General features: G+C 44.9%; 1 protein-coding gene across 2 annotated transcripts; it reads left to right on the forward strand.

The window, feature by feature from the left end:
- Nucleotides 1–235: 235 nt before the first annotated feature.
- LOC147498341 (uridine/cytidine kinase UKL1, chloroplastic-like) lies at nucleotides 236–5624 on the forward strand. Of its 2 annotated transcripts, XM_086560364.1 has the most exons (12): nucleotides 236–822; nucleotides 902–1020; nucleotides 1089–1185; nucleotides 1331–1410; nucleotides 1568–1762; nucleotides 1960–2043; nucleotides 2129–2189; nucleotides 3435–3495; nucleotides 3842–3935; nucleotides 4026–4098; nucleotides 5079–5161; nucleotides 5248–5624. In XM_086560364.1, the coding sequence occupies exons 1-12, from the start codon at nucleotides 522–524 to the stop codon at nucleotides 5392–5394; spliced, it is 1395 nt and encodes a 464-aa protein (XP_086416490.1). In that variant the 5' UTR covers nucleotides 236–521; the 3' UTR covers nucleotides 5395–5624. The 2 variants fall into 2 exon arrangements, with proteins under 2 accessions (XP_086416490.1, XP_086416489.1); XM_086560363.1 differs by having other exon boundaries at nucleotides 306–822; nucleotides 3842–4098.
- Nucleotides 5625–18348: the final 12724 nt, after the last annotated feature.

Consider the following 18348-nt stretch of genomic DNA (forward strand, 5'->3'; position numbering starts at 1 on the left):
ATCATTTTCATTATCAAACAATTGCACAATTCATTCTTATTAGATACAATTGGATCATTCTAATTTATAATTTATATCATTTATAATTTTTATCATTTTGGATCATTCTAATTTCTATCATTTTTATTCATATTATGCATACAGTTTTGGATAAACCGCGTCATAGAAGCCCAAGTCCATACGGTTTTCGCAAAACCCCGCCATAAAAACCCACTGTCTAGCCCAAACCCATGCAGTGTTCGAAAACGGCAGGGTTTACCGCGAGAGATATTTGATACAGTACCAAACCAAACACCAAAATGACTATCCTGAATTTGGTGTTTTATGTTGGGATAGTATCTCACCTAAAAGATGCTCTTAAAACACCATTTTGATGTTTTTTCTCTTTTTAATTTATTTGAATAGAATTTCAATAGTTCAAGATTTCAAATTTTTTGGAATTGTGAGAGTTCTGCTTCCATTAATTTCAAATTTGAAAAATATAAACAAGTCAGTGTCTAGAAAAAAAGAAAAGTGGAAAAATGGATTTAATGGAAGCAGCATCGGGAGCACACTTTTCAGGTCTACGTCTCGATTCAGGAAAACCTTCTTCTTCTCCCCGCACTCCTTCTCCTTCTTCATTTCTATCACCCGATAAAAACAAACAACCTTTCGTCATTGGCGTTTGTGGTGGTACTGCATCCGGTAAAACCACTGTATGTGACATGATTATTCAACAACTCCACGACCATCGTGTCGTTCTTGTTAATCAGGAGTCTTTCTATCGGGGTTTAACAGCTGAAGAAGCTGAGCATGTTCACGACTATAATTTCGATCATCCTGGTATGTATGTATGTATATTTTTTTTATTAATTTATTTTATTAAAAATAATACTTTTTTTTTTTATGGTTTTTGGGATAGATGCTTTTGATACTGAGCAACTTTTGGAGTGTGTTTTGAAGTTTAAATCTGGACAATCTGTTCAAGTTCCTATTTACGATTTTAAAAATCATCGTCGCTGTTCTGAAACTTTTCGACAGGTATGTTTGAATGAATAATGTATGTGTGTCTTGCCTCTTTTTGTGATTAACGAAAATCCTTTTTCCAGTTAAATGCATCTGATGTCATTATTTTAGAGGGGATTTTGATTTTTCATGACCAACGGGTGCGCAACTTGATGAATATGAAGATATTTGTTGACACAGGTAAATTATTAACAACTCCTTCCTTTATAAAATAAGCCTAAAATCTACTCACTGTCTATTTTCCATGACTTATATATATTTATATGTTTTTTTCATGTCCAGTTCTCTGTGTTCACCTCATTCATTTTCTGTTTATTGGATTTAGATGCCGATGTGAGGCTTATTCGTAGAATAAGGCGTGACAACCTTGAGAGGGGTAGAGATGTAAACTCTGTTCTTGATCAGGCAGGTTATTTTGTTCCTTTGGGTTTAGTTTTTTATTTATTTCTTTTTCCCTATCAAGTCTATGTTTTCTAGTCTAAATGTTTTTTGAAGATTTTAGATCCAAGCATACTACCTCAAAATGGATATGTACCTTATACATATTCTCTGAATTGTGCAGTATACAAAGTTTGTAAAGCCTGCTTTTGATGATTTTATTCTGCCGTCAAAGAAGTATGCTGATGTGATCATTCCTCGCGGAGGTGATAATCACGTTGCTGTTGATTTGATTGTACAACATATCCGCACAAAGCTTGGTCAGCATGATCTGTGCAAAATCTACCCCAATGTATATCTCATACAATCAACATTTCAGGTACCTCATTTTTTTCTTTCGTGAATGCTTTTGTTTTCTAATGTTTCAGTTGTATGTTTTTTGTTTCACTCAAGGGGCACAAGCTCTGTGTGCTTTGGTTGCCCAGTCCAAATGTAAACAGAGTCGTGTCAGTCATTCCCCATTTGTGATTTACTATTCCTATGCACTTGTGCTCATACTGAAGACTGTGGTGACAGATAAGAGGGATGCACACACTAATAAGAGACCGAGAAATAACAAAGCACGATTTTGTCTTCTATTCAGATCGTCTTATTCGTCTGGTAATTTCAGCAAATCCACTCTTCCTTCTGTTATGTACAAATTCACTAGTTCCCTCCCTACTGTTAACATTGAATTACATGTCAGGTTGTTGAGCATGGTCTTGGTCATTTACCATTTACAGAAAAGCAAGTAACGACTCCTACAGGTTTGTCGAGGAAAATAACTTGCATTGATTTGTCATGATGTTATCTTGTGGTTGTACGCAGAACATTATCTTCTGTTATTGTTATTAGTTTTCCTTCTAATTCATGGTAATGCAACATGGAAGGTAAATCCCGAACTCCTCTCCCCATTATGAGAGTGGAATTTAAACCTAGGAGATTGTGAATAACCACCCAGGGCCTGACCAGGTGGGCCATTGTAAACCCTTGTAATCACTGATTACATGCCTCCCAATCCGGTAATAAATTACCATATCCAGAAAACATTTCATCCTGGAAAAAAGGCCTCAGTGAATACTTTCCCTTAATCAGACCAAATTTAATGGCCTAGGAAGACTATTTGAGGAAAATCAAGAGAACTATGAGGGATAGAGAAATGCAAGAGGGATCAGTATTGGAAAGTATTTCATGCTTAATCCAATTTTGATATCTCTTCGTGTTCTGTCCCACTCATGTACTTCTCTGTCTGCCTTGTATTTCTCCTAATCTTCAGGGAATAAAGCATCAAACGCACCCTTGAAAAATTCTTCTGGCGAGTGAGGTATGTAGATTCGTAATGGTTGTACCCGACTAACTTTACTATGGCAGAAGACACTCTTCTAGTCCATCCACTTCATTTGACTCTCTCACACATCCTAAACTTATTAGTCTGTTGAGCCCAACTGCTCAGATAGACTCAAGTACCATATCTCTTGGTCTCTTGGATGCTTGGTACATGTGCCATATAGAGTGGGTTAGAACCACCTTTGCAGAACCTCCTTAGGAACTTATTTTGGTTCATATATCAGCAGGATTAGTTGATTGTAAGTCATATATTGTATGGAGCTGTCTGCCACAATAAAGGAATATGATATTATCTAGTTTAGATCTTTAGATTGGGACCACCAGATTTCAAGTCACAATCATCTGATTAAGGCAAAGTGTCAATATGATATTCAGAGATGCGGTTCGTAACAGGTGTAGTTTTTAGTGTCTGGTTTGCAGTGGTATATACTGGTCTTTTCATTTCATGCTTACAAAGTACGGTAAAAGTGCATAAATATGATCTACCAAGTTCTCTGTGTACATTACTTCATAAATATTGTCTGTTTATAACCTGCTACAATAATTGTCATTTCACGCATAACAACCTCTTACTTGAGTCTCTCACTAATTTCTTTGCATGTTGTGCCTAATAAGTTACTCTAACTCTATTGGCCCCATTCCAATCCATGTTATTTTATCTCCAGGATCAGTTTATACAGGAGTTGACTTTTGCAAGAAATTGTGTGGAGTATCCATTGTTCGAAGGTGAGCCTTTATATATTCCTTTATTTTTCCTTTGTTGCCATTTTTGAATTTATTTTGTCAAGTTTTTTGGTCCCACACCAAACTTTTCTTTTAGGTAAGCCTTCTTTTATGTAAGTCTTATTACTGATTCACAGTTTTGTAATAACTGGTCTCCTATTTAAAGTATTTTAATTGTGGACAACAAATTGTTTTGAATTTCCCAAAGTTGGAGCTTTTAAGCTAAAGACAAAAAGTTTTTTGTAAGTAATCTGAATCATAAACCTATTTGATATCATCTTTTGCCTGGAAACCTGTATATATTACTTCGGATGGGTCGAAATTGAACACTCATCTTCCAATCTTGCAGTGGTGAAAGCATGGAAAATGCTTTGCGTGCTTGCTGCAAAGGAATTAAAATTGGGAAAATACTGATCCACCGAGAGGGAGACAACGGCAAGCAGGTCTCTTTTTGCAAAGCCATTTTGCTGCTTCCTTTATATTTATTGAAAGGGTTCCTAACCTTATTTCTCACAATTTATTACCTGAAACAGCTAATATATGAGAAACTACCTAATGATATTTCCGAACGGCATGTCTTACTTCTAGATCCAGTTCTTGCTACAGGTATGTAATTGGTTTGTGATGTCTTTGCTTGTTATGTACATAGATTTGCAGCACGGGTCTTTTACAAAGTTTGATCTTTGGATTCCAGAATCAACTTGAGAATATGGTCACTCACTCTGAACTTAGTACAGTTACTTTATATGCTAGGCCTATACGGGTAGGAAGATAGAGACTGCATAATGAACTCATAAGCAATTGATATCTTTATTCAAAATCATTTTCGCAGTATGTTGTCTAATTTTCTAATTTTCCTCTTTTTATTTAGTTTGAATGCATTTTGTTACTCATAACATAGATTTGCAGCATGGGTCTTTTACAAAATTTGATCATTGAATTCTGGAATAAACTTGAGAATATGGTCACTCACTCTGAACTTAGTGCAGTTACTCTATATACTAGGCCTATGTGGGTAGGATGATAGAGTTAGAGACTGTTCCCACATGGGGATGTGTTAAGCCACGCATTAAAGTATATAAATCCTGAGGTCTCTCCATTTATCACCAATTGGTTTTAATTTGGATGCCCATCTTCAATAGAGACTATATAATGAACTCATAAGCAATTTATTCAAAATCATTTTTGCACTGTGTTGTCGGTTTTTCTAGTTTTCTTATTTTTATTTAGTTTATATGCATTTTGTTGCTGTGTGTGCATTGGCATAATTATATTTTCATTTCTGAGTAGTGGGGGTGTATTGGTTGGTGCCTACTTCTCTATTGTAATGACTATGTTTTCTGGCAAAAGACTCGTTATCTTCTGATTGAGTTGTATTGTTACTCGTGATGCACCTACAAAATATTATTTCAAAGCAAACTATTAAGAGTTTGAGTGTTTGACTATGATAACACTATCCCAGACCATGTCATATGTTGTGGACAGGTCATATTGCTTTTTTCTGGTGTCCAAGTTTTCTTGAATTTACAACTACAGATATAATTACTTTCCCTTGGAACATATTAAATACTGGGGTTATTTTCTAGGTAACTCAGCCGGGCAAGCAATTGAGCTTCTCATACAGAAAGGAGTCCCAGAGTCTCACATTATATTCCTCAACCTAATCTCTGTGAGTATCTGAATATAGTATTGTCCGTGCCTCAAGTGTGTCCTGGTTTACTCAGCTATTCTTGGTTTTCTTTTCTTCAATTTTAGGCACCTGAAGGAATTCATTGTGTTTGCAAACGGTTCCCATCATTGAAGATCGTGACATCTGAAATTGATGCTTCATTAAATGAAGAATTCCGTGTAATACCTGGGATGGGAGAGTTTGGTGATCGCTACTTTGGCACAGATGACTGATTGTGGCAATGAACTGGTGGTGTCATTCCTTTGTTAAAACCTAGAAAACAGAATGGAAGTACATTTCTTTTTATATTTTCTCATTATTGGATGTTCAGAAGCAACCGAGTGAATACGCCATTACTACCTGTTTATTTTCATATTGGAATGTTCCATAATTCTGTACAATGTAAGTAAAATTGTAGAATGCTTTATCCAGCTCTATGGAACAGTATCATGTTTTGCAAACACGTTAAATGACTATCTGTGTCTATAGCGTCGGGCAGGTACCTTGCAGCCTTGTGTTGAACATTCTTTCGCCAAAATGTAATTTGTGACTGCTCCCAATTAAAGGAACAATGTAAAGAAAATACCTATCTTGGTGTCGGACAATAAATTATAGGGTGAACTAGTATTACCCCCCACTAGATGAGCCAATTAGGATTTTCCCCCCACTAGATGGGAAATTTGGGTCTCCTCCCCTAAATACACACAAAAAAAATTCGGTCAACCCACTTTGACTTTTTTTGTGTGTAATTGGCTCATCTAAGTGGGGGGTAATACTAGTTTACCCTAAATTATATCCCTTTGTTTTCTTCCAGACTCCTCCATACCCATAACGAGTTTTGACGAAAACACTCTTTCTTGTTTTCACTTCGGACGACTGGAAGCCCTCGCACTATCCAGTTCTGCAGTACCTGAGCTTCATAATTTTATATGGGGTCCGATCAACTCTTGCTAAGAAAGACTTGTGTATCTCATCCAGATTTTGATTACCCTTTGAATTGAATATTTAACTATTTGTAACTGACTGGAGACATACGAAAGTTTAAATAAACTATGGAGCTCATTAGCATAACCTTTTTCTTGCTGACAAGAGGAAGAAAAAGCGGAGTTGTAAATCAACAGAGTGACTACCTTGCGAGTCAATTATGTTCAACCATTATTCCTTAGATCAGCCTATACAATATTCCTAAAGATCAAACAACATAAATAAAAGTGTCGACTGAAAATTTTCATTAGAAATCAAAGCTTCCTGATCAGCTGTTTTGGTCGTGCAGATAATGCAAAACGGGTGTAAAGGTGTGATTTAGCTTTCCCTTACAAACAGTTGATGGGGGACTGGAATAGGTTATTGGATGGACCGAGTTCGTTTTGAGAGCGAACTGCCTACGTATCTTGCTCTTGGTTTTTGTGGGGGAGAGCAGAATCAGGTCTGGCGTAGTTCATAGGAGAGGTATTTATAGATATTGAGAGTGTATCTTTGCCCACCACGTGTAAAGGGTATCCCAAACGAGGAGTGGAGATTAGGGTAACATGTGAGAACCGGTCCTCATAGGTCCCGCTTGAATGATGTGGAGTATCGGTCTGTATAAGTAGCTTGCGGCGTGACCCGATGGTGACGGCCAAGATATGTGCAAGTACACCTTTAGTCATGATTGCTTCTGGAAGGGGTATCTGAGTCACTTTCCTAGTGCGATTCGGCGGATATCTGCGACACATGCAGATCGTTCTATTAGCTCATGGATGCGACCTGGATCCATAGGTCAATGTGTCATTTCCACCATGTTATGCGCGTGATGGATAGAGAATATCACTCCCCTACACAGCCCCCTCTCAGTAGGTTGTGAAAACGACCTGCTGAGAGAGATCGGTCGCGCGCGTGGAGCATGCTAGAGGTGGAAATTTCCAATGATATGTGAGGAGCGGCTTGTGTTAACCATGTGAGCTGGTGGGTGCAAATGTTTGACGCGTGTTCAGCACGTGATATGATCTGAGCAGTTGCAGAGAAAAAAACGTGCCACCCCCGTTTTTTCGGGATGTGAAAAGACAGGACAGTTGGTTGGAATTCGTGGGCAGCTAGGGCTGGGGTGTAATCATGATGCCTTGGAAACTGGAGGGGCGGTTGCTCAAAAATTTCGATGGCTCTTTTGAAACTTCATTTGGCTGCTTCGTCTGGTAGACACTACTTCATTACCGCATCATTCTTCAGGTTAGTTCTCTGTCGTTGTTGAACCTCTGCTTCTTCTTGTTTTAGGTGCTTAGCCTCGTTACAGAGTTGTTAGGATACCATGTTAGTTACTAGTAGCTAGACCTGTTAGGGTTAGAAGAAAAATGTCGACTCATGACACTCGATCTAATGAGGTCCATGAAGTTTCTCTTGGCTGGGATGACGAAGATGATGAGAAAGATGAGTCTGTGTGTGGGGTGGTTGAGGGTGATGATGAAGATGAGGCGGTTGAGGGGCTAGTAGTGAGGAAGATCTTTTCGCATTTCGATTTGCGTCAGTAGGCTGCTGAAGCTAGCACTTTAGGTCATTTGTGAGAGGTCGTCTTCGAAATGGTCGCCCTTTGTGGCTGTGACGGACATGCTTTGAGGGCGTTCCCATATCCGAGAGAAAATATGGGATAACCGTAGCGGTCCGGAGATCCATGAGCGACGAGCGCTCCTCGTCTATAGCGATAGGTACACCCACCAAATCATGGGGTGATCATCTGTGAGGGGCAGCTGAGGGCGTTCATGACGATACCGTTCTCCAAGCTGGTCTGTGAGTTCCTGAACCGCTGTGGCAAGGCTCCTGTTTAGTTTGTGGGTAACACGTGGCGATTGTTTAAGGTTTTTGACCTACTGAACGCCAGTGGTGAGTACCGAATAGAGGTCGCTGATGTTATCGAGCACTACCTCTTAAAGCCATCTCGGTCGCTGAACTTTAGCTTGCAAACTTGAGCTACGCTGTCGAGCGTTCTGGACGGTAAGAGTAACGAGTCGTGGGATAAATGACCACTGCTTCTTGTTGGAAACTATTGTGCTAGCGGGTTCAGTGTGGACAATAAGATATGCGACTTTACTGGTGGGTACCAGTACGCTGTCAAATAATATCAAACTTGCTTTGGTTGATGTTATACTGAAACTGTTGTTTCGTTGTCTGTGCAGATATCCACTTGGAAAAGGAGTCGAGCCGACAAGTGATCGAGAAGTTCGCTAGGCTGACGCGAGCTGAGAAATGAGCCAAGCTACCAGAAGTTGCTCATTTCTTTGAAGAACGTGGAGGACCTACAATTAAGGAGAGAAGGCAAGTGCAAAAAACCAGAGCGCGGGATAAGGTGAGGAGGAGGACGTCGAAAAGACCTGTGATGGAGAAGCGTAGGAGTGATCTGGTTACGAGGGAAGATAGGAACCGCGGTCGTACTGGGGTGAAGCGATCCGCTGGAGGTGCTGGGGCCTCTGGGTCTGGAGCGGGGAAGGGTCGAGAGGACGCTCCATTCGATGTGGAGGACGTTCTCTTCGAAGTCCCAGAGTCTCGACCTGCAAAGGTTGCGAGGGTGGTGGTGACCGCGACCGGGGTGGTGAGGTCTTGAATCGGGGAAAGGCGGCTCGCAACTTCGAGGGCTTGAGACCGATGCCCGACCCGGCATCCTAGGTCGCCGGTGAGGTTGCCCCGGAGGTCGCCAACCTGGGTTGTTGGAGATCCCTCTAGCAAGATGAAGGGGAAAGGTTGGTGCAAGAGAGGCGGTAAGGGGGCACTCCAAGATCGAAAAGACGAAATTTGAGCGCAACCTGATGTACATAAATGAGGTGACTGGGAAGAAGCGCTATGTGAGGAGGTCGGACTGCAGCTACAAGTCCGCCCCCATAGCTGCTTGTTTGCTGGAGGGTATGACCATGGACGGTGATAGGAAGGACTTAGATGCCAAGGAGCTGGAGTCGAATCTGAGGGGGATGGATAAGGTGATGTGTCTGGTAAGTCACCTTTGTGCTTAACTTGATTGTGTTATCGCGTTACATGCTGTTCTTTGATAATAATGTGATATGTTGTGCGAGTTGTCGCAGTGATCGGCCGGGTACCGTGGTTTGAAGACGGCCGCCTCGGATCACGACCGGAAGCGGGAGGTTGAGTCGGCCCGAGGGACGAGTTGTCCGAATCTGCGTAGCCGTAACAGTGGTGAAAAGCCGAACTAGATCTTGGCGAGGCCCCAGCTCACTACCCTGACTCTGGAGAAGACCTCTACAGTGAATGAGTCGATCGGGTTGAAGCATGAGGTGGAGGCGTTGAGGGGCCAGCTAGTCGCAGCGAACACCTATGCTGAACGATGTAAGACTTCCACCCTGCAAGCGAAAGAGGCCTATCTCACCATCCGTGCTGAGGTGGAGGAACTGGAGAAGAAGCTGGACGACCTGCAGGAGGAGCGGGAATGCCGAACTTTGGGAGAACTCGAAGGCGAACTGCCTGAAGATGTTGGCACTGTTCCTGCAGTCGTGCCTTCTCCCTTTACTGGTGTGGTGAGTGAGCAGCTTCAGGGGTCTGGCGAGCTCAACGTGGCTGCTGTTGAGGCAGTTGTGGCGTCTTCTGTTGATCCGAACTCTGCCTCCGTGTTGAATGTCGCTCTTGGAGAAGATCTTGATGATATTGTCTAGGAAGTTTTGTTGTTTGTGTTTGTAATGGGCCTCTGGCCGTAAACAATAGAGTTGGTTTCCTGGGTTTACCTGGGCCGCTCGTTTTTCTGCTTTTCCATTGACTATGATAACTAGTGACTAACTATGCTGGATTTCCTGAGTATTCTCAGCAGCATGGTTAGTTTGTGAACTAGGGCGTCCCTGATGTCGTCAGGTCGCTTCTTTATATATGAATGTGAATCTTGTTGCTTTTACTTTCTATACTTAGTCTTGTGTATGATATGAATGTTTGCATTTGTAAGCATATGCATGCTGTCGCGATTTAAACGGTGCAGGTCGCACGTCTCTATGAGGACGCCAGGGCGTTCTGTACTCTACAGCGGCCTGAGCTATAGTGAGTGCGAGGCACGTGTCGGAATGTGGGCGATCGGGAGATATGAAATGATGGCTGCCAGGTTGGCTGGCGTTTGGTGTCTCGATGCCATAATGGTGTGCCTTGGGAAGAGACGTTTCGTGGGTATAAATATGACTGGTCGTGGGAGAGCAACGGCATTTGCTCTTCTTGTTCTTCCTACTGCGGCTGCTTCTCTTCCCTCTTGCTTTTGTTTCGCTTTCCTTTCCGTTTACTTTCGCACGCTCTTTTCTTCTTTTAGATCATGAAGACGGTTACTGGCCGCTCTAACCAGCTTTCTTTTGTTTTATGTGTTCAGCTTCTCTTATGGCTTGGTGCTTTCCGTACGTTAGGGGGGAAGGAAGTTTAAGAGAGAGTTCCCCTCTGCTGATGGAGGAGATGGAGTTCCGCCCTCATGTGCATGGGGACCGTGGCAAAAGAAAAGCTGTGGCGTCGGGGGTCAAGAAGAGCAAGCGATCCCGGAGATCAGGTCGCTCGACTGGCGGCATTGTATTCAGGTCGCCTCAACGGGCAAAAGGTACCCATCGGGCTGCTGATGGAAGCGACGATCTGGAGCAAGGTCGTCACGTCGCTGGTGAGAGTTCGCTCCCTCGTGTCAGGGACGTGGGGAGCGAATTCTACTACGTGGGGAAAACGGGGAAGAAGCGTGTTGTAAAGCGTTCTGATTGCAGCTTCCACTCAGCACCCATAGCGACTAGTCTTCTGAAGGGGATTGTGTTAGACGGGGACAAAGTTGAGGTCGAGGATGAAGATATGGAGACGCTGCTGGGGACCATGGACATGGCTAGTTGTTTAGTGAGTGTTTATCCGTCAGCTTTGCCGCTTTGTTTCTTAAGTGATTCTGACTATGATTTTGTACTCGTAGTTTCTGGCTGGGTATGATAAAGTCAAGAACGCCGCGGTGTGTGTCGATATCGACGTCAACTCCCCGAAGTCGAAATGGGATGTTTGGCGAGCTGCATGGGGACCGACAAGAGGAAGCCGATCGATGATGATGGCGAAGTACCATCTTCTTCTGGCGATGAAACGCTAAACTAGTCGCTGCAATGGCTGAGCTGCAAATGGAGGTAGCGGAAGTCACTGAGTACGCTAAGCGATGTCAGGGGGTTGCTCGCAAAGCTCAAAGTGCGTATACCATGGCCTGTAGCGAGTATGCCAAGCTGGACGATAAGTATTGTCAGCTAAAAAAGGCAGACGGGGATCAAGGGACGGGTATGCGCGTTGTTTTTCAGGCTGCGAGACACGTTCGACCCGAAGATCGCCATCGGGACAAACATGTGGTTGCGGCTCCGTGATGGTGATTTCTCTTCTTTGTCTTGGTAAGAAACTGGGTTCATCTGGTAGTTATTATGTTTGTTCTTTGCCCCTACGAGGGTTAAACATTAGAGCTGTGTTTTTAGGCTTGCCTGAGCAGTTCGCCTTTGTTGATACAGAGAACTGGTGTCCACGAAAGTGGCAGTTCGTTAATTTTTCTCCCTTTGTTCACCGGTCCGATCTGGATTTTCTGGGTAAACCCAGCAGATCGGTGGGTTAGAACTGATTATCTGAAACTGGTCGTGTGGCTTCGTGGTAAATGTATGCTTAATGTTATCTTTTGCTTGACTGCTTGTAGCTATTACTCTGTTTATGGGGCTTGTTTCTAAGATGTACTCTCGTAAAGCGTTATGTTTGTGTAGTATTACTCGGGAGAGCGATCTGGGAGATGTAAGTGTCCGATTAGTTTAGACTTAGGGGTTCATGACCCTACAAATTTCTGAGGGCGTGTTGCTCGTTGAGAGCGTTCTCACGGAGTTGGTCCTAGGGGTATAGGTCCTCAACTTAGCGAGACTCGGAAAGGCGATGAGCCTGTAAACTCTTGAGAACGTTCTGCTCGCTGAGAGCGTATGTAACCCCTGAGGGCGTTATGCTCCTGAGACCATTCTCGCGTAGTTGATCCTAAGAGTATAGGTCCTCAATTAGTGAGACTCGGAGAGGCGATGAGCCTGTAAGCTCCTGAGAGCGTTCTGCTCGCTGAGAGCATATGTAGCCCCTAAGGGCGTTATGCTCCTGAGACCGTTCTCGCGTAGTTGATCCTAGGAGTATAGGTCCTCAACTAGCAAGACTCGGAGAGGCGATGAGCCTGTAGGCTCCTGAGAGCGTTCTGCTCTTTGAGAGCGTATGTAGCCCCTGAGGGAGTTATGCTCCTGAGAGCATTCTCGCGTAGTTGATCCTAAGAGTATAGGTCCTCAACTAGCGAGACTCGGAGAGGCGATGAGCCTGTAAGCTCCTGAGAGCATTCTACTCGCTGAGAGCGTATGTAGCCCCTGAGGGCGTTATGCTCCGGAGAGCTTTCTCGAGTAGTTGATCCTAGGAGTATAGGTCCTCAACTAGCGAGACTCGGAGAGGCGATGAGCCTGTAAGCTCCTGAGAGCGTTCTGCTCACTGAGAGCGTATGTAGCCCCTGAGGGCGTTATGCTCCTGAGAGCGTTCTCGCGTAGTTGATCCTAGGAGTATAGGTCCTCAACTAGCGAGACTCGGAGAGGCGATGAGCCTGTAAGCTCCTGAGAACGTTCTACTCACTGAGAGCGTATGTAGCCCCTGAGGGAGTTATGCTCCTGAGAGCGTTCTCGCGTAGTTGATCCTAGGAGTATAGGTCCTCAACTAGCGAGACTCGGAGAGGCGATGAGCCTGTAAGCTCCTGAGAGCATTTTGCTCGCTGAGAGCGTATGTAGCCCCTGAGGGCGTTATGCTCCGGAGAGCTTTCTCGAGTAGTTGATCCTAGGAGTATAGGTCCTCAACTAGCGAGACTCGGAGAGGCGATGAGCCTGTAAGCTCCTGAGAGCGTTCTGCTCACTGAGAGCGTATGTAGCCCCTGAGGGTGTTATGCTCCGGAGAGCGTTCTCGCATAGTTGATCCTAGGAGTATAGGTCCTCAACTAGCGAGACTCGGAGAGGCTACTAGAGATGTTGTCAGTGCAGGTGTACTGATGGTGCTTGCGCTGCAAGTGGCTTGGCTTGGAGATAAGAGTAAATGTCGTATCTTATAATAACAAACTTAAGTAACCTATACTTGAATTTTTAGCAAATGGAAACATGAATTACACAACATAATGATACTAACGATAAAACTTCTTTAACAAGTACGTGTTCCAAGGTCGTGGCAATAACTTCCCCTCGTGTGTTTTAATCCAGTACGCTCCATTGCCAACGACGCGTTACACTATGTAAGGGCCTTCCCATATTGGTGCTAGTTTAGAGTCATCTTGAGTTTTTTTCAAGACTAGATCCCCAGGTTGAAAAGATCGAGGATGTACTCGTTTGTTGTAGGACCGCTTTAGGATCTGTTGGTAAGATGCTACTCTGATAGCTGCTAGGTCACGCCGTTCTTCCAGCAGATCGACCTCTCGAGCTAGTACTGAGTCATTATGCCCTGATTCGACAAGTTCAGATCGAGTTGTCATGATTGTCAACTCGGTGGGGGGATGACAGCTTCTGTGTCATAACATAAGGAGAATGGTGATTCGCTTGTGCTGGAGCGAGCTGTGGTGCGGTGAGCCCATAGGATGTTCTCGAGCTGGTTTGGCCATTGGCTTTTGTTCTTTTCAATCTTTTTCTTCAAATTCTCTAAAATGGCTTTATTGCTGGCCTCCACCTGTCCATTGCTTTGAGCGTACTGGGGAGTGGAGAATGCATGAACGATCTTCCACTTGGCTAGGAACTCTCTGACTATTTTGCCCTTGAACTGGGAGCCATTGTCCATCACCAGTGTGTGTGGTAAGCCAAATCTGGTGATGATATGAGTCCAAATGAAATTCCTGACATGTGACTCTTTGACATATGCCAACGGAACTGCTTCGACCCACTTAGTGAAATAATGCGTGGCGCCAAGACAAAAAGGAAGTCGGTGCTCTTCTGAGGGATGAATGGTCCCATAATGTCCATGCCCCACATGTGGAACGGCCAAGGGCTCACGATGTTGATCAGTTCGTGGGCTGGCTGAATGATGTTGTGCCCAAATGTTTGACATTTGATATACTTGAGGACATATGTTTTGGCATCGATCTGCATACGGGGCCAGAAGTATCCTTGGGAGATCGCTTTATGGGCCAATGAGCGACCTCCAGCATGGTTTCCACACTCTCCTTCATGAATCTCAGCAAAAATTAACTGACCTTGTTCTGGACTAATGCATCTCAGATGAAGTCCCCCAGCAGATTTGGGAAATAACCTGTCATTTACCAAACAATAGCTACGTGCCTGGTGCGGAACCTTCCTGGCCTTGGTACGCTCATCTGGGAGTGTATCATGCTAGATGTACTGTATAATAGGCTGCATCCATGTTTGACTCATCTGATCTCCAGAGAGTGGGCACAGGTTGCTGATCTCTAAGACATGGTCCGCTTGGTAAGCTGGTTGGTTGACCACTTCAATGGTCAGTTGTCTAGGGGCACAGTTCGGTGTCTGAGTGGCCAGGTATGCTAAGCTATCTGCATGACGGTTCTCGTCATGCAAAAAATGGTGTACTGTAGCTCTGCTGAAAGAAGGAAGTAAATCATTAACAACTTGAAGGTACTTGGAAAGGTTACCTTCGTGGGTAGTGTACTCTTTTGCGATCTGGCGAACAACCAGTTGCGAGTCACTAAAGATTTGGAGCTCCTTTACACCGAGCTGGATTGCTGAACGTAACCCCATTATTAATGCCTCGTACTCCGCTTTGTTGTTGGAGGTCGCGAAGTCTATGCAAACTGCCTTCTCTACCATAGCTCCTTCAGGGGATACTAAAACGATTCCGATACCACTGCCTCCTGGGTTACTGGAACCATCTACGTAGAGGGACCAGACTGTTTTTATGTTTGCTTTTGCGGGCACGACCTCTGTTTCTGACTCCCAATTGGGGTCGTCGACTGGAAAATCTGCGAGGAAATCTGCGACAACCTGGCCTTTCTGAGACGTGCGGGGGACGAATTCCATGTGGTGCTCGCCCAATTCTTCGGCCCATATCGCCATCCTAGTAGTCTTATTCTCCTTGTGAAGGATCCGCTTCAATGGAAGGTCGCTAAGTACTTTGATTGGATGAGCTTGGAAGTAAGGTCTGAATTTTCTTGCCGAGTATAATAAAGCAAGCAATCGCTTTTTCACGCGGGGAATAATTCTTCTCGGCTGGCGAAATGTCTACTTGTGAAGTAGATCGGCTTTTCTAAATTGTTTTCCTCTTTGAAGAGAACCGAACTGATGGCGAAGTCTGATACTGCCAGATAGAGCCCCAGTGTTTCTCCGTCTGTTGGTTTGGCTAAGACGGGAGGCGTTGTGAGGTATTCCTTGAGAGTGGAGAATGCTTGGTGACATTGATCGTTCCATGAGAACTGCTCGCCTTTTTTCAGGATCTGTAGGAACGGTCGGCACTTGTCTGACGCTCTCGATATGAATCGGTTGAGTGCAGCGACCATGCCTGACAGTTTTTGTATCTGTTTCTTTGTTTGTGGGTCGGGCATGTCTAAGAATGCCCGAATTTGGTCTGGATTTGCTTCGATACCTCGCTGTGAGACCTGATATCCTAAGAATTTTCCGGAGGACGCTCCAAAGAGGCATTTCTCTGGGTTCAGCTTCATTCCAGTTCGGCGTAATCTGGAGAACGCTTGCTCAAGGTGGGTGAGGTGGTCGCCTGCTTTTTTGCTTTTGACGACCATGTCGTCTATGTAGACCTCCATGGTGTCGCCTAACATGTCCTGGAACATGTCAGTTACCAGTTGTTGATAAGTCACCCCGGCGTTCTTGAGTCCGAACGGGAGAACGTTGTAGCAATAAATTCCTTGCTCAGTGATGAATGAGGTCTTCTCCTGATCTTCCTCATCGAGTGGTATTTGGTTGTACCCACTGTATGCATCCATGAATGATAACAACTCGTGCCCACAAGTCTGGTCGACTAGTCGGTCGATTCTAGGTAGTGGGAAGCTGTCTTTAGGTGTTTCTTGGTTGACGTTGGTGAAGTCGATGCACAGGCGGACTGTCCCATTCTTCTTCGGAACTGCCACAATGTTTGCTACCCAATCTGGGTAATCGACCTTCCATATGAAACCGACTTGCTTGAGTTTATCGACCTCATCATAATGACAATCTTCTAGGTCGTTGTCGAACTGGTTTGGCACCAAGGTTGACGTTTAACCTATGGCATCCAACGCTAGAATCTATACCAGGTACGTCGATATACGACCAAGCGAACACATCTTTATTCATGGACAAAAAGTTTACAAGATGAGCTTTAAGTGTGGGGTCGAGGTTAGCCCCGACATAGACGAGTTTAGGGTCGTCTTCTGTTCCTAGATTCCCTTGCTACCTTTCTTCAGTCGGTGCTGAGACTTGTCGCTTTGAGTGCCCTATAGAGGATTGCACTTTGTAGATGTTGTGCTGGTCTGGTGAGTGGCTGTAGTAGCTGTAGGAGCTGGAGCGTCTTCTGTGGTTACGACAACAGAGTCAAAAGTGACTTCTGTGGCCGTGACAATAGAAGCTGGAATGGTTTGCTGCAGCAGCACTGGCTGTATGAGAGCTGGCGGGGCGATCTCTTGGCTCTGTTTACGCGGGATGCTCTCTACTGGGGTGACCTCTAGGATCTGTAATGCGGGGACACCTGCTGCCCTAGTGTAGCTCGGGGTCTGGGCTGGTAAGAGGAGGTTCTTGTTGGAGCCCCCAGCGTTCTTCTTTGGGACGTTGGTTCTGACCTCGGCCACTAAGTCTTTGACCATTGTATAGCTGGTGGGCTTGTTTCTGACGCTGATGGGAGATTCGGTGGTCTTGTTCGCTGCGATGATCTGGTTACAATGATAGGCCTCGAGTTGGTTGCTCCGAAGCTCCATCATTCCTCGCGGGCCAGGAAAACGGATCACCTGATGCAATGTGGAAGGCATTGCCTGCATTTGATGGATTCATCGTCGTCCTAAAATAGCGTTGTAGGACGACTTGGTATCGAGGACGCTAAAACGCGTGTTGAAGCTGACCTTGTCTTCTCGGGAGCCCACTGAGACTGGGAGTATGATGTCTCCCATTGGGTCGGCCCTGGAACCATTGAATCCAAAGAGAGGCGCGATTGGGTCTATGAAGACCGATTTTGGCAGGTTCATCTCTTGGATGGTATGGTAGAACAAAATATCGCACGAGCTGCCAGGATCTATCAAAACTCACTTGACGGTCCAGTCGCTGATTTTGACGTGGACCACGAGTGTGTCGTTGTGCGGGAGGCAAACCTTGTTGAGGTCGGCCTCCGAGAAGGTGATATCTCCTGACCTGCGTGGTGTGGGTGCGGGTTGCGAAGAAAAGTTGTAAACTTCATGAAGGGCGCCAACACGCCTTCTCTTTTCTCTAGATGTGGAAACAGAATCATCCTGAAGTGTGATCATGTGAATGGTTCTGTCGTATTCTCGACCTGTTGACGGTTGGCGACGATCTTGACGAGAGCGGTCTCGGGGACGTCCTCTGCTGTGAGAGCGACCTTGGGACCTCTGATCGTTACGTCGAGGTAGGGATCTACTTCGTACTCTGCGGGCCATGTGCTTGTGGCGCAGGTCGCCGTTGGGTATGTTGGTGTATTGCTTGATGTGTCCAGCTTCTATGATATCCTGCAAGTAATGCTTGAGCCCCCAGCATACATCGGTCTCATGGCACCTAGCTCGGTAGAAGGCGCAGTAGGGCTGGTCGGGGCGATCTGCCGGTTGTCTGATCTCAGGTCGGTAGTATGCAGCTCGTTTGATCTTCTCTAGTATGTAACTAGGAAATCTGGTGAGTATGGCGAATTCTCGGTCATTGCTCGCTTTGAGTTTGGAGGGCTGCCCTTGTTGTCGGGGTCGTTTCTTAGAGGATGATGATACCTCGTAAACTTCTCCTTCTTCTACTTCTTCTTCATCTTGGTTCTAATTTTTCAAACCTTCTTGTAACTTGATGTACTGTCACTCGAAGCGCATGACCGCCAACGCGTTCGGCTGTTTCTTTTCGGGAGCGATATGGTGAGCGCCCGTGTTGAGAGTCGCGGCGGCGCTTATGAAAAGCCACCACGCTGGCGAATGACTCTTTGAGGCCACTCTCCATGTCTAATAGTTCGGTTTTGAACCGACTTAAGAAGGAGCGGAAGGTTTCCTCCTTGCCGAGTGCAAGCTGAAAGAGTGAATTGAGATCGCCCTTCTTGCGTCTGTTATGGACGTA

The sequence above is a fragment of the Coptis chinensis genome, chromosome 5, assembly GCF_015680905.1.
Source record: "Coptis chinensis isolate HL-2020 chromosome 5, ASM1568090v1, whole genome shotgun sequence".
Lineage (NCBI taxonomy): Eukaryota > Viridiplantae > Streptophyta > Magnoliopsida > Ranunculales > Ranunculaceae > Coptis > Coptis chinensis.